The sequence below is a fragment of the Idiotropiscis lumnitzeri genome, chromosome 8, assembly GCF_059441095.1.
Source record: "Idiotropiscis lumnitzeri isolate Australia: NSW breed Sydney's pygmy pipehorse chromosome 8, RoL_Ilum_1.0, whole genome shotgun sequence".
Classification (NCBI taxonomy): domain Eukaryota; kingdom Metazoa; phylum Chordata; class Actinopteri; order Syngnathiformes; family Syngnathidae; genus Idiotropiscis; species Idiotropiscis lumnitzeri.
In genome coordinates, this window is record NC_142398.1 from 12,420,489 (window position 1) to 12,446,160 (window position 25,672).

General features: G+C 43.9%; 1 protein-coding gene across 1 annotated transcript in view; it reads left to right on the forward strand.

The window, feature by feature from the left end:
- The first annotated feature begins 3,155 nt into the window (after positions 1–3,155).
- The window catches only part of ntn1a (netrin 1a), a 51,865-nt gene continuing 29,348 nt past the window's right edge, over positions 3,156–25,672 (forward strand). The window contains exon 1 of the mRNA XM_088302782.1: positions 3,156–4,239. Coding sequence (XP_088158908.1) covers positions 3,198–4,239 — 1,042 coding nt within the window. The 5' untranslated portion in view covers positions 3,156–3,197. The remainder of the gene's footprint in view (positions 4,240–25,672) is intronic.

A 25,672-nucleotide genomic window follows, 5' to 3' on the forward strand; every position in this document is an offset into this window, starting at 1 on the left:
TGATCCCCACAAAATCTTTGGATATGCAAATCAGCGGTTACCAAACTACAAGTATGCAGGGGTCGACAGTAGTTTTAAGTTGTAATATCACCAGTCACCACTAGATGGCAGACACGTCTTAGTTGTGTAAACACTGGGTCTTATACTGCTCTATAAATGAGAAGGCCTCATTTTTGGGGGGGCGGATTAATTAGTAATGTTAAAGCTGCAGGCAGCATCTATTTTTAAAGCGCTGTATCAATAATGAGGAGTTGAATTGCGAATGTTGTTTCAGCAGTTTTGTGCCATCCTTGCGAGGGTAATTTTTATGCACGGGAGCAGTGGAAAAAGAAACAATATGTAGTTATTTATTTGTTTGCATTAAACTCTTTGTTGTTGGGTTAGGATAGTGGATATTTTATACATGTATTAAAATATATTATTGAAAATGAAATGAAAATGAGCATGTATTTTGCACATATGCACGTTTTTTTGTCCAAATTTAAAACTTTTATTTTTTTTTTTCACATCTGGTTCGGAAGTGTGTCGCCCTATGTGCTGCTCAGTGGCACTGATGAAAATTGGAGCCAAGTGACACCAAACCTGTGAACAGTGGTGTGTAAATTAACTATTAGCTTCCAAAAATAAAGTCAGTTCAAAATTTCAAATGATGTCACAACTTCAGAAAATAACGTTTTTTCTCACTCACGTTGACATCTCCAGAACTGTTATGAACACTCAAATGTACCCGATTGATGCAGGTGTGCCGAATGAAGCAGTCCCTGAGTGTATTCCTCATTCGCTTGGTGCAGCTTCCTCCCTCCTCAAGGGAAACAACGTGACCTTGACTTCCCCCTCCGCCCCAGCATCCTCCTCCTTCTTTGACACTCATTTGCATTTCCCACATAATCGTGCAACAGTGAATTCCCCCTTTCTGAAATACTCGAAAATGACTACAGGTCAGGCAAGAGTGATCGTGCTGCTCCATCCATGAAACATCCCATTACAATGTACAATAGATAGATAGATAGATAGATACACACAGTCAGAGACTATTCTGTTGTTTAGGTAATTGGCCGCTAGATGTCGCTGCTACTTCTCCTCTACCGACACGCAAAACGCCTCCTGAACCTCACCGAATCTCCAGCAATTCATGCACCAGCCAACTAACGGGCCCACTCGGGATGCTGACTTTGTATTTAATGTGAATCGTTTTTGACGTGGGTATGTTGGCAATGTGATAGTGAGTTACACGTTTTTTTTTTGTTTTTTTTATATAGTTCAATCACGTGAGTAAATGTATCCCTCCGAGATGTAAAAATACAGGCCGATCTGTTCAAGTATCGATCATTTTATACCCTCAACGGCCACTGTAGTCAGTCCCTGCTTGCATTTGGAACAAGCAATATTATGTTTGCTTGTGTCATATTGTCTATTTTCACACACCTATGTAAGAAGAAAGAACGTATATTACACTTCAGCTGCATACTCGTTTTTTTTCTAAACGCATGTTCCACTGCACTGTGTCCTCACAGGGAAGTAGCCTGAAAGATTTCAGCGGAGTGGATAGGGTGACCAGGACGGAAGGCCAGGGTAAGCCAGACGTAAGTGCGTGCGGGCTTCGCGCGTGTGCGTGTGAACTTGTGAAACGTGTACGTGTTTGTCATTCTTTATGATACCATCAACAGTCAGGGTTTCGTGAAATAAAATCCACACCTTTACCAAACAGTGCCCATCAAACGCATAACCACGCAGGGGCAAGTCTCATTAAAGACCAATATTATGCTGAGCTTAATTTCCTGTGTGATACAATTTTCTTAATCATTGCTTTGCTTTTATGTATTACGGTATTTCATAGTCTACTTCTACTAGAGTGATACAAGAGTGTTTTTTCACTCCTGTCCCAACCCATCTTAAGTATTATTTATTTATTTTGCTCTATTGAAATTCATAGTGATTCATGGGACTGTGAAATATAGGTAATATTAAATAATTATTTATTATTTAATTAATAAGCCAAGTGCCGGGCAAGAGTGATCATGCTGCTCCATCCATTAAACATCCAATCACAATATCGCCTTTTCCTAAATGATGCGGGGAAATTATTTTATTCTTATATTTCATGTGTAATTTTAAGTCATTCATCGCTCACGGACCAAAGTTAAAAAATTATGATAATTAAAAAAAATCCTATCCCAGCCTGTTCTGTTAAAAAAAAAAAAACGATTCCCATCCCATCCCGCTCCCGTTCAGAATGACTCCCACTCCTGCACTGCTCCCATTTTGGAGGTCAGTTGCATTAAAAAAAAAAAAAGGAAAAAAAACTCTTTGTTTCCACCCTTTCCTCGTGGACTCCACCCTCCCATGTGCTCCTGGATTGTATTGTATTGTATTGAACTTTTTATCTTGTCCCGTCCCAATCCTGTGATTAAAGGTAAAGTTGACTCCCATCCCACGGGAATCCCGTAAAAATCTCACCCTCTAACCTCTACACTGCACTGATTCGCTAGCTAACAGCCAATCAGTATGATCAGTTGTGACCAAAAGCCGACAATATCTTGCATACTGCGATCAATATGGCTCTTTTATTCAAGCCATAACTAAAAAGTACAATGACACAAAAATCTCTTAATTCCTCACAATTTTAAGCATTGTTTTGTTATTTTTTTTAACTTAAGTATATCCCTGCTTGTATTGTGTGTGTGTGCAAGATTGGTATCCTATTTGCGTTTAGGACTGTGGATGCTATGATAAGCAATTACTTCTCGGTCATGTTGTCTGCCTGTTATGGTGTTGCAGTAAGGATTGTGATTGACGTTGACTGTAATGCATGTTTCTGACTTTAGCCAGATTATTTATTTTTTTACATTGAGATCAATTTTATATTTAGCCTTTAAAAATGCAGTTACTGTCAATAGCTTGTGTAGGAATATGAAGGTGTGACATGGAATATTTTAGTCCAAATTCATCTGAAGACTATTAGCATTCTCATAACTAAAAAAGAATCACAAATATGATGAAAAAAATGATCTTTGCTAAAAGTAAAACAAAATAAACACTCAGTGTTGGCATCAGCAGCTCTTCTGTAAAGAGTCAGTCCAGCAAACTTTCTCCCACCCCCCTCCCACCTCCTCTCTCTCGCTGTCCTTCACCTCCTCCTCCTCCTCCAGCAGCAGCAGCAGCAGCATCGACACTTTTAGACCCGACACGCAACAAACATGTTCCGGGCTCTGGACGCTGCGCTCGCCGTGCTGCTGGCCGCCTCCCTGCGGAGCACCGCGGGCGGCTACGGCTACGGCGGGGGCGGCGGGGGCTCGGCTCTCTTCTCCGCTCAAAGCTCGCCCCCAGACCCGTGCTACGACGAGCATGGCACCCCGCGCCGCTGCATCCCGGACTTCGTCAACTCGGCATTCGGCAAGGAGGTGAAGGTGTCCAGCACCTGCGGTCACCGGAGCGCGAGCCGCTACTGCGTGCTCACTTCGGCGGACCAGGTGGACGAGAGGAGCCGCAGCTGCCACACGTGCGACGCGACGGACCTCAAGCGGAACCGGCCCCCCGCTTACCTCACCGACCTGAATAACCCGCACAACCTGACGTGCTGGCAGTCGGAAAACTTCGTCCAGTACCCGCAAAACGTCACGCTCACGCTCTCCCTGGGCAAAAAGTTCGAGGTGACCTACGTCAGCCTCCAGTTCTGCTCGCCGAGACCCGAATCCATGGTGATCTCCAAGTCCATGGACTACGGCAAAACGTGGGTGCCCTTCCAGTTTTACTCGAGCCAGTGCCGCAAGATGTACAACAAGCCCAACCGGGCCGCCATCACCAAGCAGAACGAGCAAGAGGCCATCTGCACCGACTCTCACACGGACATGTTCCCGCTGAGCGGAGGTCTGATCGCCTTCAGCACACTGGACGGCCGACCCTCGGCGCATGACTTCGACAACTCGCCCGTGCTGCAGGACTGGGTGACGGCCACCGACATCCGCGTCACTTTCAGCCGGCTGCACACATTTGGCGACGAGAACGAGGACGACTCGGAGCTGACGCGGGACTCGTACTTCTACGCCGTGTCGGACCTGCAGGTGGGCGGCCGCTGCAAGTGCAACGGCCACGCGTCGCGCTGCGTCAAGGACCGCGACGGCGAGCTGGTGTGCGAGTGCAAGCACAACGCGGCCGGACCTGAGTGCGACAGGTGCAAGCCCTTCCACTACGACCGGCCGTGGCAGAGGGCCACGGCCCGGGAGGCCAACGAGTGCGTCGGTGAGTGCGTGCGTCTTTTTCCTCTCCCGCTCTTTCTATCTTGGAAGATTGAACCTTATTTCATTCGTTCGCTGGACTGCTTGTCGATATTCACTCACTATTATTTCGAACATTATCATGAATAATGACATCACGCTAAGTTATCATATCACATACTGTTTAGTTAAAAGTCGCTTTCACGAAACTAAAAACTAATTTATAACGATGAGGATGATGATTAGCTCTAGTAAATGTAGTAGTAGTTATTGTAATAGTAGTTATATATATATATATATATATATATATAGTTCTGCCATTTTGTCAAATATGAATATTCATCGTGACTATGAATTAGTTACTTATTGAAATGTATTAATACACACTTTAAACTGCTGGTTCTAAAACAGGACTGACCCACTCACTTTGGGTTGTTTTGTACATTTTTGGTGTATTTGACCCGGCAGTTTTAAACGTGGATACTACTTCTAATCCTACTACTACTACTATCATAATAATACTCATAGTAGTAGTATCAGTAGCGACAGTAGTAGTGGTGGTATAGTAGTAGTATTTATTTACTATTGTGAATAGTCTTTAGTCATTTTCAACTACATTTGATCATATTACCACGAATAATCATCATGACTTCAATCTGTTCTGAATTTATTGTTATTATAACTATTATTGGCAGTATTGTAGTGGTAGCAGTAGCTGTAATAGCAAAAATAGAACAATAGTCTAATAGTCACAAATAGTCCAATGCATAGTCTAATAATTAGCACGAATATAATGATTATTAATCAGTTCCGTATGAAAAAATACTTTTGTTATTTACTGTATACATATTAATATTTTATATAATGCAACTTACTATTTTTCTACTCTCCTCATCCATCCAACAGTCTTCTATACCACTTAAACTGCTCAAGTTTTTTTCTCCCGGATTTAATGAAGTCAATTACTAAAGCGCTTTCATACTGATGCTTCTTTATGTATTGAGAAATTGACAGTTATAAAACAAAGGACATTCAATTCAGAATTAATCATTCACCATATTAGACCCACCTGATAATAATAATAATAATAATAATAATAATGATAATAATAATAATAATAATAATAATAATAATAATAATAATAAGTGGAAATTACATTGTCTTCCAGTTCATTGATTGAGGGAGGATTTGAATATTATCACTAACTTCAGTGATGGATTTAGATGCTGGATACTTTGCACACACAAAAAAAAAGGATATTGCTAACAATAAATAGCAATCGGGTCATTTATTTTCAAATTTCTTTCATCTATTTAATTGCAGTTATTTTATGTGCCCACCTCAGCCTGATATTTATACTATTATAATAATGATAATACCTACTGTGATTATTTGTAAGGAGCATTTGACTAATTTTGTGCTGCACTCTGCAGCAAAAAAGGTGAAGTGACTAAATACTGTTTGACAGTTGCCGGCTACGTTGACACATGGCAGGTGTTTCAAAGCTTTCTGCTTGTGGACTGTGGCCTTCGCTAAAGCCCACAGTTATTCACCATCAACATGCTCCTCCACCATCACAAGTGTTTTAACTAGAGAATGGGTTTGACTCTCGAGGGCATGAAATGCTTTTTGAATACATAGTCATACATGCAATGTTAAAAGTCGTGTTTAATCTGTAGTAATGTGAAAGACAAGTAAAACAATTTTGATCCATACTGGCAATCATTTCATCTCCATGATGACAGAGCAATTACATTAGTAATATTTTGAGTGTTTAACAGCTGCAGCTGCTTATTTCTGAATATTTTACTCACCTAGCAAGAATCTCTGTTTCAAATCTTTGTGCGACTCTCATCATGGTTATTGATGTATATTCCCCGGTGCTGACTATAACAGTTGGTTGAATTTTAAATATTTTAAAATAAAACCGAGTAGGGCATTGTCTATGTTGGGGTTCAGCGCTTTGCTCAAGGGCACGTTGCGCGACTGTTTAGCACGTCCACCTCACAGTGAGGTGCAGGGTTGGATTCAGGCTCCGACCTTCCTGTGTGGAGTTTGGATGTTCTCACTAAGCCTGCGTGGGTTTTCTCCGAGTGGCCCGGTTTCCAAAGACATGTGTGGTAGCTCAATAACACACTCTAAATTGGCCTGAGGTGAGAGTGTGAGTGCAAATGGTTGTTCATCTTTGTGTGCCCTGCAATTGGCTGGCAACCAGTTCAGGGTGTACTTCGCCTACTGCCCGAAGACAGCTGCAATGGGCTGCAGCACGCCCGCGACCCTTGTGTGGAAAAGCGGCTCAGATGATGGATAACAGATTAGGACCACGCCATCCACCCCCCCCCCCCTACCAGCCAAATAAACTGACTAAGAGGGAAAAAAAAGATGTGTCAGCGCCTCTTTATTCAAGTGCACTTTACTGATTACATCCATAAGGATCGTGAAGGACCCTCATGCACCAACCTCAGTCCCCCTAACATCCCTCCCCCCCCGATCTTTTTTTTTCTATCCATTTGGGTTATTGAATCTGTGCAGAACAGGAAAGGCCGTGTGGAGCAATGTCAGAGGACTGTATGTAAGCTATATCTTAGCCGCTGATCCAGCCAATCGCAGGGCACACAAAGACGAACAACCATTCGTGCTCACACTCATACCTAGGGCCAATTTAGAGAGTTCAATTAACCATCATAACTCCGCAAATTGAGCCGTATCATATCGAATCGTAATCCCACCGAATCGTAGCGAATCAAATCACTCCACTTTAGATTTAAACTGTCCATGAATCGTCCTGCACTCCCAAGTGTCGAGACACATATTGAATCATCTTTTATTGGAAAGATTATTGGATTTAGACAACAGAACTGACAAAGAAGGCAATAATACCTCACTTGCCTCCCTGCTGTGACGTAAACGCTGTACCCGAGAAAAAAAAAAAAAAAAAAACGAGCTCCAAAAGGGGGGCGTGGCAATTTGGTGCAAATCTCATCTAAAAAAATAAAAGCCCTTAAATCACTACAGACTTTTCTGGAAAGGTGCGGGGGCATTTGAGTACTGATGTCATTTTTACATGCAAACCTATTATATAAGTGCCAATGTTAACGGCAATGAAGCGTACCTCGAAGAGGCTTACTTTATTCGCATGGTATGTTCGAATCCCAGGATGGCAACAGCTCTATTCTCTGGCTCAAGAATTTTAATAATTTCCCATCAGAATTAGCAGAAAGCCACACAACAATCCTTTCACAGACTGCCTCTTTATCATCGCTAATGTTCACGGTCTCTTCATCGTTACTGTTCGTCTTCTCGTTTCTTTCTCTTTTTGTTTCACCGCACTTGATACAAAACGTGCGCGCAACGTTGTTGGCTCATGGTTCATCTTTCCGTCAGCTGTGAAGGAGATGAAACAGACGTGCGAAGGCCAAGCTGATCGTCTGTGCGGAGAATAACTTCAGTTTATAAAAGGAGTCGTAAACAATGATAAGAGCGGCCAGTGGAAGGAAGGATGTTCTTCCCTTGTTGGGAGTTTCAGTGGATATAAAAAGTCTACACACCCTGATTCAAAAGAGACCAAGATATATCATTTCAATTTCTCATACGGTAAAACTATCACAACTCAACTGAGGAAAAAAAAGAAATCTTTTTTGAGAGGGGAAGTTAAAAATAAATCACTGAGATACGCATGGCTGTTTAGAATGAATCTATCACATTTAAAGCCTGAACCCTAAATAAAAAGTTCAGATGTTCTAACGTGCACCGTTCCAACGCATGTTCAAGCCTATTGTTTACTCCACATTGGTAGTTGCACGCTTCTGCACTTGTATATAATTTGTTCCGTTTCATTGAAAGTTTTCATGATGGCGACAATTTAATCATTGAATAGATAATTCATCAATTATTATGATTTCCGATGGAAATCGGTGCTTCAAAATCCAAGCAAATCCGAAGCTGACCAACATCTCACAATGACTCGCTGTTAACCTTAGAATTGTATATTTTAATATCAAGTTCTCATAAAAAACACAAACTGTATTTTAGCAACTTGGCTAAAACACATATTAAACAAAACCGCCGATGATTGAGCACTGCAACCGCATGATCAAAATCATTTAGCATGAAATAAAAGCGATGGCTGCTACAAATGGCTGCTTTTGTAGATCTCTGCAGGATCTTGAAGCAATTAATGTCAGCGTGTTGGCAGGCGCTCGCTCGAGCAGGAATTTTGGAGCTATGAGTCACTTGTCAGGACGCTGGTTCCAGAAGCGATTGGGTTTTGATTAAATGGCAGTTTTGCACCGCGGATCAATCCGAGTGGGCCTTTGAAAAGGAGGACCAAGTTAATATTGTATGATGTGTCGAGAACAAAAGCTTTGAGTTTAATTCATGTTTGTATACGACTACAGCCTTTTACGATTCCCATTTCTGTTGACAAGAGTTAGGTACGGGTTCAAAAAGAGAAAAAAAAATCCACATCAAAATCCCCTCAACTCAATTCAATGTTGCTTCTTAAATTAAATGAGACATAGTTTTCTTCACTCTAAAACTGTTTCCTGGTGTCTTGATACCATTTCTGTAACATGCTTTCATCAAAAATACCCCAAGGATTAATAGCTGTATCATACTTTACCAGGGCTGGGCACTCGACCCTTTTTTTGCTGGTCAATCCCCCACCCTTCGGCTTTTTTTTTTTTACGAGTTTGAGCAGAGCCTAGAGTACAGGAAGAAAGCTAATGCCAAAAAAGACAATAAAATAATTTTCACTTGGGGGGGAAGCACTTCATACAATAAACCAGGTGTGGGCAAACTACGGCCCGGGGGCCACGTGCGGCCCGTTAAACGTTTTAATCCGGCCCGCCAAACAAGAAAAAAATTAAATGAATAAACCTTGTTAACGTTTTATTTTCTAAATGCTGTGGTTTTTCAGACATATATATATATATATATATATATATTTATACATATATATATATATATATATTTATATATATATATATAATTTAAAATTATATGTATTTCTTTCTCCAATGAGGTGAGGTTACCAAAACACTACATCCATCTGCTCCTGGCCCGGTCACTCTGTCAAATTTTAGAACCCATTGTGGCCCGCCAATCAAAAACTTTGCCCACCCCTGCTGACTAAACTGTGCAGAAGTGGAGCATGGACACATAAGCAAATACAATTATCAGCTGTGTCAACAACTTAACCGAGCTATCAAAGTACAAGTTCTTAATGTAAGCTAATGCTATTAGCTACTGTGTAGCCCCACTTTTATGGAACAAGTGCAGAATGGCTCTCTCTCAGGCATTTTCAGAAACCCATATTATTTTTAGATGGATAAAAGATTTACTTAGGTGTTTAATTTAATGGGTGGGCAGGTAACTACTTGTATATAAACAATAAAAAGTCAGTTTTCCTTAATACATCCACTTTAAGCGAAAATAAATGTTTTTCCTACAACTTAATGTGGTGCAGATGCCAAAGTGTGACTCTTTATTACTTCTATGAATGTGTGTGGGTGTGTGTGTGTGTCTTTTCAGCCCAGCATTGGACCCTTGTCCTTGTTGTAGGGAAACTGTTCGGTTAGGGAGCCATGCTGCCACTGAAGGAGGCATGTTACGTGTCGGCTTTTGGCTTGTTCCCACTTCCACTCGTCTCCTTGTGTTGGTGCTTCAACTCAACTTTTACAAAGGCCAGAACAATGTTCTAACAGGTTGTTATTGTAAAGACAAATTTTTGCAATGCGGTCATCTCACCCTTTGGAAAATGATGCGGAAAATTGGTCTCAAGAGGATCTTTGGCTCTAGTTTCTGTATTGTTGACATAAAACTGAAGAACTGTTCGGAAATTCTGCTTTAAGAAAGACATTAACGCTCAGGTATGATTGACATTGTCAGTGACGAGACGCTCAGCAAACACATAATGAAGAAGGAACAAGAAACTTGCTGACAAGCTTCTCTGGTCATTTTCATGCGAGCCATTAGTTCCATGCTATGCTATATTCGGCTACATGCTATTTCAGTTAGCATCGGCTTGGCAAAACTAATTTGTGTATGAAATTGGTAGGGGTGTAACCAAAACAGTTTAAATTGGAAAATCGGTTTTCATAGAGTTTCAAGTTTTGTTTCACTTTCACTTTCGAGGCATTTGTACGGCACATTTTCGTTGAAGTCCAAATTGTATCACATTTGACTCTAGAGGTCGCATGCAATGTTCGTCCACACTTTTAATACAAAAAACAATCAGAGAAAAAAACAATTTTGTTCAATATCTCAGCCAGTGTCACTGAAAAAAATGGCGTCATTACCACTGTGGTGCCAAAATTTTACAAACAGGCCTTTTACTGGATGCACTTTTTCTAATGTAAGCTGCTTGTGTGTTTTGAATTTTTTTTTGCTGCAAACACCCAAACAAGTAAACTAGCCTAATTGCTGCAAGCTGTGAACTCCGAAGTGTCTTACAAACATAGGGAACACACTGATCTTGTGAAATTATATCGTTCACATGTGTCATGAATAAATTGTGAGAAGGAGGTCACTTTGCCGGCTGATGCGCGCATGCTGTGATTTGGCTCAAAATGTCCGCGTGTGAGTTAGGGAATGCCAACTATTTGTGTAATCAATACTGAGCGCCAGAAAACAACTTGATGTGCTCACACTAAACACTCACAAGTGACTTTCACTCATTATCTCCACGAGGGAGCTTGGCTGGCATGAATGGACAGAATGGCCACATTTAAAGCTAAAATAGGGAATAATTACTTTTCTGTCCAGAGTTAACTTCAAGGCAACCGTCAGGCTAATAATTGCACGAGGTCCCAAACACATGGTGCGTACCTAAACAAGCCAATGAATGTACTTGTTCAACAGAAACAAACCTTGTGTTATAACATCTTGAATTGTTTCAGTCTGACCAAGAATCTTAGCGTAGATGCTGGCGCTAACATGACATGAGAGGTGTCCGCACTATCCATTTTCTAAAGCAATCTTATTTATCAGAGTTGTATCTTCCATCTGCTTTAGGAAGAGAGCCGGGGTATACATGAGAAAAAGAATAGGAAAATGATGTTTTGTCTTCAAAGCACATAGATTAGGCTTTAGCGTGTTCGTTTCATGCTAAAACTAACTCAATGGGAAATACAGCATGCAACTGGTATTGGAACACAAACGGTGCATGTCACATTGGGTAAATGTAATATTTTTCTACAAATCTATATGCTATTGGACACTCGATCATATGGGTGTTGTACAAATTACTGGCTAATTTAAATAGTATAAAATGGCTTGCTGTATTTGGGGATGCATTGTTAATGATTAAACCAGGCGTGGGCAAACTATGGCCCGGGGGCCAGATGTGGCCAATTAAACGTTTTCTTTTTTTTTGGTGAGGCTGGAACAGATTAGCGCTATTTCCATTAATTTCAATGGTGAAATATGATTTGAGATACAAGTATTTAATTTACGAGCATAGTCATGCAAAATATTAATAAACTTGTATGTCAAGGCATCACGATATGAATCCATTTTTGAACGTGTTATTTTCTGTGAATATGTCCCATATTGTTACTTGTGAATATGGTTATCGTCTGACTTGTGTTATACATTTATATTCTTTCCATATATTTTTTTAACAGTACCGCAGTCCTTCACTGTTGTTTTAAAAAGTAAAAATGCTGACGAATACTTTACCGCAGGGAGATGAGAGGGTTTGCTTTAAACATATGGAAACACTGGTCGCATAATAAGTGCGGCAATGTAATGACGTCATTGAAACTTTGAGGTGGTTACAAAAAACATTATGTTGTCACATCATGAAGCACAGAATGAAAGTGGCACTAACTGTGATGGCTGCATTCAAATTAGGGATGGGCAATTGTGAAAACATCAAGAGCTCACTGAAATTGAAAGAGTCGTAGGACTTCAAAAAGATATGTGGTGGCTAAGGGGGTAATGAAAAAATTATTCACACAACATACAGTAATGACGTCATTAAATAAAATATGCAGATCTAAAACGTTTTGGCCACATTTTGTGTTGCAATTCTATTGGACATTGTGCTGCTCCCTCTGGTGTGCAAGCCAAGGCCTCTTGGGGGACTCAGGAAGATGCTATTATATTACTCATTTTTTACAAATGTTAAAGAATATTACGGCTGTGAATATTATCATATTGTCTGGCTACATGTGTGCTCTGTATGCTGACTAACCTCGGCCCAGCAACGGTCGCACAAGTCGCTGACTGGACCACCAAGTGCGAGTGAAAGCCCATCAAGGCCTGTAGGGCTGCTCGCTCCATGCGGCGACGCGTGATTAATGGCTGGATGGAGTTACAGGCGGTGTCGTGGCGGCGGCGGCAGGAGCACATCTGAGCCTGCTGCTGTTGCTTTAGCTCAACGCTCTTCTTGTCATTCTAAATGACACACAAACACGGGCGGACACATGCATGCTCATTGGACATGTTAACTTTTTGGGTTCTTATAAGCACAAAGCACAGCACATCCAAGTCAAATCAACTTCTGCGAATAGTAACGCAACTATCAATAATAAGACCACTGTAATTACTACGATAACATATTCTACTGACGATATTATGTCTGTCACTACTTCAACTAAAATGACTTTGCCTATTCCAACTGCTTCAATTACTACTTCTTCTCATACTACGTCCACTACATTTTTTGCTTCCCTGACTAGTACAATTGCATCTACTGCGAATACTACATCCTATGCTACTTATGCTACTACAAATTATTTGTCTCCTGCTTTTACAGGTACTGAGACAATATTATGCCTTCTACGGCTACCACAAATATTTCTAGCAATATTACTGTTGGTATGATGACTTCTTTTAATACTTACCCTAACCCTTTAACCCGAATACTAGTTTACTATTATTACTATTGCGACCTTTACTCTTTCTGGTGTTACTGCACCTACTGCTATTTCTGATACGACGATTTGTGATATAACTATAACTTGTACTACCATTAATACTTCTCCTATATTTGACTACGACCTATCCTACGACTAAGACTGCTACTACTGCTGCTGCGACCACTTCTACTAACTAATATCACTTCTTCATGTATTATTACTACCATGACTGCTATTACTGTGCCATAACTACTTCCGATAATATGATTGCTTTTACTACTTTGTATTTTTGTGAATATTTCTAAGTCGTACGGAATTTCGGTTCAGCATCTGCACATCAGCAGTTCTGCGTATTTTTTTTTGCTTTTACAAAAATATCAATCTCTCAAACAGTAATTACCCCAATGGTTGAGGGAAGGCATCTCTTTTAAGAATGGGTTTATTTTTCTTAAGTTTGATAACTCAGCATTCTTGGCAAAAATATGCTACACAGCGGTGCTGTGAGATACAAGTTTAATTCAATTCATGAACACGCTTGTAACTCAAAGAACTTGTATCTCAAATCATCTTTATCCCCTGAAATAAATGTAGATGCCGTTGATGAGTTCCAGCTCCTTCGAAAATCTTTTTTTTCTTGAAGAAAAAATAAAACAAGAAAAGTAACACTCTCTAATACGGATTACACAATTCAAGAGCATGTAAAGAATTAAAAAATGTTGCCACATTTTCACTTTAATTCAGTGGCCAGTTCTCCTGCTCCTTCTGATGAGCTCGCCATAGCCAGCTGGGGGCAGTACAAACGTAAGGAGACGGGAGATGTCAGAATTCCTCAGCAATAATATTAATTCTTTGCACATATTTGTCTCTGAGTAATGTTATATATGTTCTGTCTACATGTGTTGCTCCACCGTTTGTGCTCAAATATCTGTCACACACAAAACTGATGTCTGTCACGATCCGTGCCTCGTCGTTGCAGCAGAGTGGGCGGGGTCGAGGGCGCGTTGCCCGGAGACGCGGCCACGAGCGGGGCGAGCTCACGAGACGCTCAGCTGTAACTCATCACGCCAGTGATTACTGACTATATAAGCCTCCGACACGCACCTCCGCGTGTCGGATTATTGCTGACCAACTTGCTCTCGCCTTGTGCCTTTGCTATAGTCTTTGCCAACCTTTGCTCCGTGTCTTGATCGTGCTTATTGTTACCTTGTTTATGTCTTCAGCTACGTTTCGGCTCGCTTTGTGTTTTTCGATGATTGGATTTAACCTTACCCTTTGGAGGAAGGACATTCTTGTTTTCGGTTTTCTTGCGTTGCAAGCTCCTTTTGTTAATCGTTTTTCTTTTCCTGGGGGAAGGTTGTTCCCCCAGTGTTTTTCGTTCACGTCGCCCGGCGTCTGTAAGTATAGCTCCACTATTGTCTCTGATAGCAACTCCCCTTGCCTATCGACTGTAAATTGTTTTTTGCCGGCCACAATAAATATTGTTCCTACCATATTTTCCCTTGTCTGCGCCTTAAGAATCCACCCACACCGCTTCCCAGCCCCGGCTGGGGAGCGATCCTCACAGAATAATCCGACCATGGATTCTGCAGACAAGGAGAAAATTTTTCATGCCTTGACCAGCCAAGGACGCTTAGTGGGCCAACAGGCGACCGAGCTCGCGACCCTGCGCGTCGCGGTCGGCCAACTGGTCCAGCAACTCATGAGCCTAGGGGTCCGACTGAGTACCCCAGTTCACCCTGCCTCGCCGGTTCCCAACCCGGTCGATCCCCCTTCCGGGGTTCCGCCCCCAGGTTACCCGGTTAAGGAGCCTAACCTGGCTCATCCCGACCGCTACGGCGGAGAGCCTGGCCTTTGCGGCCCATTTATTCATCATTGTATGCTGATTTTTGACCAGCAGCCCCTAACCTATGCGCTAGACAGCTCAAAAGTAGCTTTTATGATGAGCCTCCTGACTGGTCAAGCGAGTGCATGGGCCATGGCCGTGAGCAACGCGCACCCAGCAATCCGCTCCTCATTTCCTAACTTCCTCGCCGAGTTTCAAAGGGTGTTCCACCACCCGGTCCGCGGGAAGGAGGCCGGAGCCGAACTGTTGGACTGTATCCAGGGCTCACGATCTGTTGCGGATTATTCGATCACCTTCCGCATCCGAGCAGCCGAGAGTGGGTTCGACGACTGCGCCCTGAGGTCCGTGTTCCGGAGAGGCCTGAACTCGGCTCTAAAAGATGAGCTGGCAGCCCGTGACAACGCCGAGACGCTGGAGGAGCTGATCACCCTGGCGATTCGGCTGGACAACCGCCTGCGAGAGCGTCGCCGAGAGCGAGGGGTGGAGCAGCGCCGCGCCGAGCTACCGCTTTTCCGGGTACCAGAGCCTGCACCAGCTGACGAGCCCATGCAGATAGGGGCAACCCGCCAGGCGCCCCGGGAGCAGCTTCGAGAGCGGGAGTGGGAGCAGCGCCGTCCCGAACGTCCACGCATCCGGGATTCCGAGTGGTCAACCTCCGACGAGTCCAGGCAGCCGGGTCCGGGCCGCCCGGATCTTCGTGAGAGGGAGCGTCGGCGCAGCACGGGGGCGTGCTTCTACTGTGGCCTGCCAGGACACCGAGTAGCAGGGTGCCCGGAGAAGGCCGCTCGCCAGGGATCGTCTCCTCGCCCCCCAACTAACTGTGAGTCCGCGGACCGCTCCTCCGCGGCCAAAGAACCCCGACAAGAGCCGGCTGCCAGCGTGGCAGGGGATCCGGACAGTCCCGGTACCCCCTTGAGACTGGAGATGGCCGGGGAGATCATGGGACTCGGTGGTAGCATCAAGATTCGCGCACTCATTGACTCTGGCGCTGACGAATGCTTTATTGATGCGGGCTTAGTGTCCCGACTCGGCTGCGTGGTCACCGAGCTCGATAGATCCAAAAAAATCTATGACCTCGACGGGCGCGAGCTGGCCGATGTCCGGCGCTTAACCGAGCCTCTTACCTTAAAGTTGTCGGGTAACCATATCGAGAAGCGCTCCTTCTTCGTCATGCCGGCCAGGTCAGCCCCCGTCGTGCTAGGAATTCCGTGGCTAACCTCACACAACCCAGTCATCGACTGGGGGCGCCTTTCAATCCAAAATTGGAGCCCGTTTTGCTACGCGCATTGCCTACGGTCCGCCGAGGAGGGCGTGCAGGTTAGGGATCAGGTTCCCCGTCTCGGCTGCGCCCGGTCCACCTGCTGCGCCCGGCCCGCCGCAGCCTCTCCGTCAGCGGCACAGACCATGCCGCCCCTTCGCCAGCTGCGGCAGACCACGCCGCCTCCTCGCCAGCTGCTGAGCCCCGTTCCGGGCTCCCCGCCAGCTGCTGAGCCCCGTCCCGGCTCCCCGCCAGCTGCTGAGCCCCGTCCCGGCTCCCCGCCAGCTGCTGAGCCCCGTCCCGGCTCCCCGCCAGCTGCTGAGCCCCGTCCCGGCTCCCCGCCAGCTGCTGAGTCCCGTTCCGGCTCCTCGCCAACTGCTGAGCCCCGTTCTGGCGCTTCAAGTTCCTGTTCCGGCGGTGCACGTCCTGCGTTCGTCCCAAGTTCACGTTCCGGCGGAGCACGTCGTGCGTTCGTCCCAAGTTCTCGTTCAGGCGGAGCACGCCCGGCGTCCGTCTCAAGGTCAAGTCCACGTTCAAGCGGAGCACTCCCTGCGTCCGTCCCAAGTTCACGTCTCGGCGGAGCACATCGTGCGTCCGCCTCAAGTCCACGTTCCCGTCCCGGCGGGGCTCGACGACCAGCCGCCGCTCCACGTTCCAGTCCCGGCGGGGCTCGACGACCAGCCGCCGCTCCACGTTCCAGTCCCGGCGGGGCTCGACGACCAGCCGCCGCTCCACGTTCCAGTCCCGGCGGGGCTCGACGACCAGCCACCGTTCCACGTTCCTGTCCCTGGTCTGGCCTCCCGGACATCCGCCAGACCGGTCTCGAACTCGGGTGGTGGTCCCACCTCCCAACCCCTTCCGCCCACCCTTGTTCTTGGACTGTGTATTTGTGTTGTTTGGGACGTCTGGAATCCGTCCGTTAAGGGGGGGGTACTGTCACGATCCGTGCCTCGTCGTTGCAGCAGAGTGGGCGGGGTCGAGGGCGCGTTGCCCGGAGACGCGGCCACGAGCGGGGCGAGCTCACGAGACGCTCAGCTGTAACTCATCACGCCAGTGATTACTGACTATATAAGCCTCCGACACGCACCTCCGCGTGTCGGATTATTGCTGACCAACTTGCTCTCGCCTTGTGCCTTTGCTATAGTCTTTGCCAACCTTTGCTCCGTGTCTTGATCGTGCTTATTGTTACCTTGTTTATGTCTTCAGCTACGTTTCGGCTCGCTTTGTGTTTTTCGATGATTGGATTTAACCTTACCCTTTGGAGGAAGGACATTCTTGTTTTCGGTTTTCTTGCGTTGCAAGCTCCTTTTGTTAATCGTTTTTCTTTTCCTGGGGGAAGGTTGTTCCCCCAGTGTTTTTCGTTCACGTCGCCCGGCGTCTGTAAGTATAGCTCCACTATTGTCTCTGATAGCAACTCCCCTTGCCTATCGACTGTAAATTGTTTTTTGCCGGCCACAATAAATATTGTTCCTACCATATTTTCCCTTGTCTGCGCCTTAAGAATCCACCCACACCGCTTCCCAGCCCCGGCTGGGGAGCGATCCTCACAATGTCAGCCCATCTGTGGCTTTTCAGCACTGAAAAAATGTCTTTTTTAAAGGAAAATTGTTAATTTTTAAACACACGTTATTCTGTTGTTTTGTATTTGGTTTGACAGTAAACATCTGTTGGCAGTGGCAATAAAGTGTAAAGTAAGTTGAGTTGAGTCCACTGCCACCATACACGTTTATATAAAACAATTTTTGCTCGCAAGTTGAAGGAAAACATCGGCCAAATCTCAGCTCGTATCTTGAAAAAATGACTGACTGTGAGGATCAGAAAGTGAGTTAATGTCCTCATAAGCCAAAAATATCTAACAAGGTCTGTGGAAAAAAATCCTTCCGTCAAGAGCGTAGAAAGACAAGAACACACACACACGCGCGCACACACACGCACACGCACACCCTCATACAGAAATAGTGCAATTGTGCACCTGCGACACATCAAACTTTCATTTAGCGTCAAACAAGCTGACTGGAAAAAAAACAGTCACTGGAATTCCTTGTGTGTGATGGTGAATAGCTCAAGCTAATTTATTACCGATGGCTTTGTCTTTCCCATATAAGTCACCGCTCATGGTTGCTGTGTGTGTGTTTCTGCGTGTGTCATCAGGTCACGGGGCTTTTTTAACATCCAGTCGTCATGGATGCCTTCCAGTCTTGCTGCTGTTTGTGTTTCATCCACGGAATATGCTTTGGCCTCATGTTTGCTCTTCATTGTTTTTCATATTACACTTGCACAAAGAGATCTCAGTCAGCAGAGGTCAGCACCGGATGCACCAGACCAGCACTGCAGTTATTTACGGCAGCGCACACATGCATGATATGAACATTTTTGCTCCAATGACTTGTTGCATCAGTGTGGCTGAAGTGGAATGCAGGGGTTATTTTGGAGAGGTTGGAGGCGAAAGTTTGCAAGGTCATCTCAATTTGCCAGGGGTGAGCCCAGGTTAATCCATCACTCATTAGCTTGCACAGATAACACACATGGTGCGGTGAAGGGGGGTGGGAAGTCTTCAGTGTTACCAATCCCCTCCCACCCCGACTCAAGCTGTCTTTGTCCCACTCAGTTCTCACTTTTCTGGCTCTGTAATGAAGTCACATGACCGGGGTGCACAACCTACGAACTGTGGGCTGTAAACACTGGCAACTTAAAACTTGACTATGCAAAGCAAAAGCTGTTTATTAACAACGCCGCTGGGTTCTCTGGGCTCGAGTTCCTCTAAGATGGACTGATGCAAAGTGGAAAAGTGTTGTGGTCTGAGGAGTTCATTCAAGCTGCATATCCTCACAAGAGTCACGGGTGTGCTGTCTCCTATTCCAGCTGATTTCGGGCAGTAGGCAGGGCACACCCTGACCTTTTTGCCAGCCAATCATAAGGCACACAAAGACAACAAGCCATTCACGCTCACAATCAAACCTAGGCATAGTTTAGAAGGTTCAATCAACCCAAGATGTATGTCTTTCCAATGTGGGAGGAAGCTGGTATACCTGGAGAAAACCCGTGCAGGCACGAGCCAAATGCAAATTTGGGAGTGGAATGAGGCGGATGTGCTAACCAGTCAACACTGTGTAGCTCGGTCAGACCAGTCCACAGTCCACAGTTGTGGACATCCTATTATTACCATATTATTATTTTTAATAATAATAATAATAATAATGATAATAATAATAATAATAATAATTGCTATGATTATGATTGTTATCTATTATTATTATTATTATTATTATTATTATTATTATTATTATTATTATTATTATTATTATTATTATTATTATTATTAATAATAATAATAATAATAATAATAATATCATGAATTAAATTGATGACCCCAAAAAAGCAAATCCATTTCAGTATTATTCGAGGCTAGAAAAATATCCTAATCTGACTTTAGCTCCTTTCGCACTCCGCCTCTTTTTCCGCATGTTGCTGGTCTGTGTGAAAACAACTAACACAGATAGGGAGTTGAAAAATCTAAATTGTGAATTTAAGAGGTAGTGTCACAACACTTAACTGTGTGAAATCGTGCTTGGCACGGGCGACTAGGACAGGGCATGGATTTGGAATCTCTGCGTGAAAGAGGTTCTCGAGAGCAAAAGAAAGCTGTCTTCCTTTTCCCGATCCTTATTATGCCTCCTCCACCCAGAGCCTCTGCCCCCCCCCTCCTTTTTAGGGACAAAAGAGACAATTAATTAGGCTCAGTGTCCCACTGCGAACAAGATAGGAGTTTACAAATTGCTGCCTTCAGCTGATTGAGCTTCTCTGTAGGGGAGGTGGCGAGAAGAGAGAGAAAGTGAGGCAGGGTGGGGGAGCAATAACGATGGAAGAGAGACACTTAACTCAGCATGCTATCATTGAGCCTTATTTAAATAACTTGCAGTGATGCTTCCGTGTGTGTGCGTGTGTGTGTGCGCACAAATGCGGTTATGTGTGATTTTAGCTGAAGTTTCCAACATGAGTCCCCTCACTGGTTATAATAACAGTCTAATGGGGTCCACGCAGGAGGAAGACAAAGCAAACAAAGGAAACCTAATTATAAGGGGGGCCGACAAGGAAATGATAAGGAAATTGAGTCATTAAAGGTAATATTTGTGTTATGAGATGATGGTGTCGATTCATTGCCAAAATGGAGGGGATGGCCAGCGAGTGTATAAAATGAGGTGAAAACTTGGCTCTGGCTCTAGTGAATTGAGATGTGTCTAGTTGTGTTGCAGAAATCAGACATTCTGCTTTCTGTTATCATTCTGATACTACGGGTACTGGCCAAGGTGGCCATTTTATTCCCGCGTGGTGCCTTTTACACAGAATTACAACCCATAAATGTTGATGCACACGTACGTTAATGCAGTGGTTCACAAGCTTTTTCCCGCCACGGACCGGCTCATACAAGTTGCTAACTTTTGCGGGCTGGCAATAGGGAGGTGAAGATGGGTGTATGGTGCTCGCCGCATCTTGTGCAGAGCAGGCTTTGTACGTGGTGTGTTTTTAACTAATTTTGCTAGCTTGTGGGTTTAATATTAGCGTAAAGCGATCGGGACAATTCGCGTCAAGAGTCCGTTGTAACGGAGAGGAGCCGGTCACTTTTCAGAGTAAAATATTTTTCAGCCCTGAAGGATAAAGAAGCCGGAGGGACTGCAAGTTTTTTTTTCTTTCATCTGTGCATCCCGCAGCGGCTCAGTACAAAGGGGCCTGCGGACCGGTTCCGGGCCACGGCCCTTTGGTTGGGGACCACTGCTCTAACGTACAAAGTTAAGCCAGTAGCTGACAATTAACTAAAAGTCCAAACGTGACCAAGTTATGAATCATTTTGGCTGTACATAAAAGAAAGTCCAGTTTAGGGATTTTTAGTTGAATTTGTGGTTTTAACCTCGACAGACAGTATCATGTGTCCGTGCAAGGTTTCCAAAGTGGTGGGCGGGAAATGAACTCGGAGCCCCAATATAAACAAGGTCACTCAAAAAAAACAATAAAGGCTGGAGCGATGGCAAACTAAAACAAAAAGACAGAAAAGAATAACAGTGGCCAGCGTAAGGCCTGACCTCATTGAAAATGACACCTCTTGCTCCAATATATTGGATTTTCATATTCCACAGAGACAACAGCACAGTTTAGAGCACAACATATGTTGACACTTGGACAGAAACGTCTTTTGCAAGTATGATGTTGAAAAATAAGTGTTGGCATGTCAATTTTTTAAATGATCATATAATGTTTGAGTGACCGATTTGATAATTGCAGAAAATGTTTTGGGGCTAAAAGGCAGAACGAGCATTTCCTAGTGACTTTCCAGAAAAAATATATATAACACATGCAGGTTAATTTTACATCTGCTCACAGTAATTGAACGGACAAGTCACTTTTGAAATGTTCTTAATCCACAGACAAAATAAGCTGTTTTACCTTTTTTTTCATTTTGAAAGGCAACTGCAATTCTGAAATTACTGTCTATAATGTTTACAACTAGAAAGTGATACTTTACTACATAATTTAGCCATTTTCAGCAGAATGTTATTTTTTCTGAAATTCTGAAATTACGTCATTATTTTTCCTTTTTTTTTCAATCAATACCATGAAAAAAAACATTGTACCACTTGCTGTCCACTGAAAATGACATCACATGTATTGAGAGCTCAGGAAACAACCAATCACAGCTCAGCTATTGAATGTTAGGTGAACCGTGATTGCATGTCACGGCATGTGCCAACTGAGGTAATTACATTTACCATCACGTCTTCCACATGTGATTGGAGGAATGGAGGCGCATTCATCTACTTGAAGCACAGTACCATGGACTGTTGACTATTTGAGGAAATACAGGATTGATTTTGTGGTCATCCTGTATATTTAAAATCAATTCGTCTATCCAGGTTCTTGGGTGAGCTGGAACATATCCTGGCTGAATTCAACATTTTATTTTGCAAAAAAAAAAAATTTTTAAAAATAACTAAATAATAAAAGCCCATTAGAATAACATTGTGAATTTTACTGCCAAGACCTCTAAATATATAAATCACCTTTCTGACTTGTATCGCCGTGACAAATCTGCATTATTGCATAAGTCTACATTTCCTCTCTTGCATTAAAGCCATTTGTTGACTCTGGCAAAGAGCAGGCGTCCTTTCACTAATTGCCATCTTGCGATGACTAAATCACAATGAGGTTTTGGGTTTCCGAAATCAGAGCGCTTTTCATTTTCCTTCCTCTACTGTATCCTTCCTGCCTGAGTTGCAAATGTCACATTGGGTTACGGAGGACGTCAAATACTACAGTCCAACACTATTACGACTGAGGGCTACTGTTCCAACTTTGTGCAGTGAGCAGTGGTTTAAAACGGTACTGGTCACAAAAAAATGTAGTAAATATTATCGTGGAGCCAAAATATCCCCTCTCCATCAGTGTCAGAAACAATCTGCGTGAAGGCGAACCAGTTGCACCCTGCAAAACAACCATAAGGGGCTCCGTTCTCTCATGCTGATGCCTCTGCTTTCATAAAGCGAAGGCTGTTGAGAAATTCAGCGTAGATTATGAGTCAGATCCGAGAACAATATGAAGGGGAAAATGTAAGAGCGATAAATGTGCCGCAGACAAAAGTGTGCTAAGACGTTTGAGATTCATGGCACTTCGGCGGCTTCCTGCTCACGCCTACCCATCTCAATTTAAGCTTGACTTTGCGGAGAAGATTCAACAATGTACAGCTCGCTCGCACCCTTAACTTAGCTCTTACTCGATGGAATAAGCTTGGAAGATATGATTAATGATCACGGGAACAGATTTGTCTCGGAGAATTGGGCAAAGCTCCCATCGTGCCTGATTGCCGTCAGAACTGTCAGCTAAGGTAGCGTGCGAGCCAGCTGGTGGAGCTTCAAAAATTTCAAATCATTAGAACATTAGTCAGTCGGATTTATTCCATTTCCCTTCCATTTTAGCGTTTTCCTCTGAGCCACTTAAAGATTTACAGAGCAACTCGTCTCAGTTGCTAAGGTATCACTCTTTAATGACATCCTCAGTGAGGAAGGCCCAGTTGGCTCCTGGTGGAAATAAGAAAATGAAATACAGCAAACTAAAACAGATTTCGGCTTTGGTAACTTTTTTTGTATACCAAAATAACTGATATATATTGCTTTTCTTAAACCAGGACTTTCTTTTTGCACATCTGTAGTATTCTGTCAAGAAAAGTTCGATCAGAATTTAATGTTGCGATCTGAGCTGAACTGAACTTTACTGGTGAGCGAAACTGCCTTAAGGGAGGTCCTGGCTCATTTCTGAAGCGTGGCAGCTCAGAAATATGACCTTAACGAAGAAGTCCGATTGGTGACTGATGAAGAATTCAACCTGCTGTGGTTGTTAATGTACCTGCTGGAATACCCTTGAATCCTCCCAAAATGGAAGGTGTGACGGACGGAGAATTTCATGTGATTATTTCTGGATTTTTTTACAAGTCCATGTGTGTCATAATGTATCACACGTACAAGGTGCTTTGTCCAAAGTATATTTTATGAGTTAGCGGAAACAGAAGTCTGTCCAACTAAGAATTCCTATGTCGTCCCTAATCCCAGACTCATCTGTTTATCTTCAAGGATGCGTCTGTCCAAAATGGGAACATTTCCCAAAGTAAAGTAGGGAGTGTCACCTTCCCATAGGATACTCTCACTTCCTGTAGTTCAGTGCTTCGCAATTATTTTCTGTTACGCCCTCCTCCCCCCCCGCTTGCAAGAAGAAAAATTATTGCACCCCCACCCCACCACCCACTCTCCGCCCAACTATAAATAATAGAATTTTCGTTGCAAAACAAAACTACACCGTACAGTTAATACTTGCTACGCACAATGGGCAAGGAGAGCGCCACTGCTAACTACTGGAGTGGATGTGAAATTACACTTTATTGTAGTATGGCAGAAAAAAAAGCATGTTGCACAGTGTCACACGCGCCCCCCTCAGCATCACACCGCACCCCCCAAGGAGGCCCGCTCCACTATTTGAAAAGCACGACTGTAGATAGAAAATGAAGGAAAAAGCAATGAAATGTTTCTTTTCTCCTGAGAAGACCATCTGAGGAATGAACGAGGTCTTTCCTGACCTTCCTTCCTCGGGTCCAATATTAATCCAATCTCAACGTGGAGCAATTTGACATTATGTCACTGTCATTCCTGAATGACCACATCCACAAAAAGTATGATATTAGGTAACGTAACTTCCTCATAGCTTCTGGATGTATTAACATGCCGGTGAATATTCTCATTCATCAAAGTCATTTTATTCTCAGGGCAGTGGATCGATCACAACCGGACAGTTCTAGTTGTCTTTGAAGATAGAAACCGGTGCAATCGTAACCAAGCCTTGTTGCATGAACTGAGGACGCCTGTTCAGATGAGAAGCAAAACATCTTCTAAGACAATCCAAGCAGTCCAGTTGAGATCGAATCTATTCATGAGAATGTAATGAACTGCATGAATAATAACGACCAAGAATAAGTCTAGTTTGTAGATGACCACGATTTGGATTATCAGGAGAATCTCCAAAAACATACCTCGCTGTGGTTTAAATCATGCTTGAAGAGTCGGATTTTAAATGGCTCGTCTGCTGGTGTGAATATGATCAAAAGTGGTCATTTGTCAAATATATTTGTAGCCTGTCGTTGGGTGGCAAACAGTCCAGGGTGTGTCCAGCCTCTCACTTAAAGTCTGCTTGGTTCGGCTCCAGCTCGCCTCATGAGAATAGAAAAACGATGGTTGAAGAAATATGCCATTGTGAACGCTAAGCAAGCCGCCACAAATATTTGAATCAAATATCTCAAATATCAAACTTCAAGCGAACGCAGTCTCCAGTTCTCCAAGCCAAAACACCAGCGTCCATTTTAACCTGTCAAGTGTGAAGACATCCTGAAATCTTTTGTCAAAGTTCCCGGAACAGTGGCGGATTTAATTGGCCGGTCTGTGGGATTAGTGTGAATCACAGTTCATGAAGTGTGTGAATGAGGCCATCTCACCGTCTCCCGGTGACAGCGTCAGCCCATCCCCGACAACCCCTCGGGACAAAGAGACGCAATAGAGGACCTGCCAGGAGATATTTGAACCCGCAACACTATGATCCGCTTGTCTCGTAGAAACCAAACCCGGAGCGTCAACAGACTGAAGGTGATTTAGAGATTTGGATCGATGTCTTGCTTGTCTGTTTGCCCTGTTTTGTGGAGGTGGAGCAAAGAGGTGACAGGGTGAGCTAATGGCTGGATGGGAAACAATAAGAGTGGAGGAAGTGGCACAAGTGATTACACTATTCCACATGGAGGGGGCCTCCGCTGATGATTAGCAGGTCAGGCTCTCAATAAGTAGCCAAGTGTTCTCCTGTAAAGAAGAAGTGGTTCTTGCTCTTTCCTGCAACGGGAACCGCAAATCCGCTTCGAAAAGGATCCTCCGTGATGCCGCGACATCCGTTTTCTCGCGGGTTCCTGAGCATC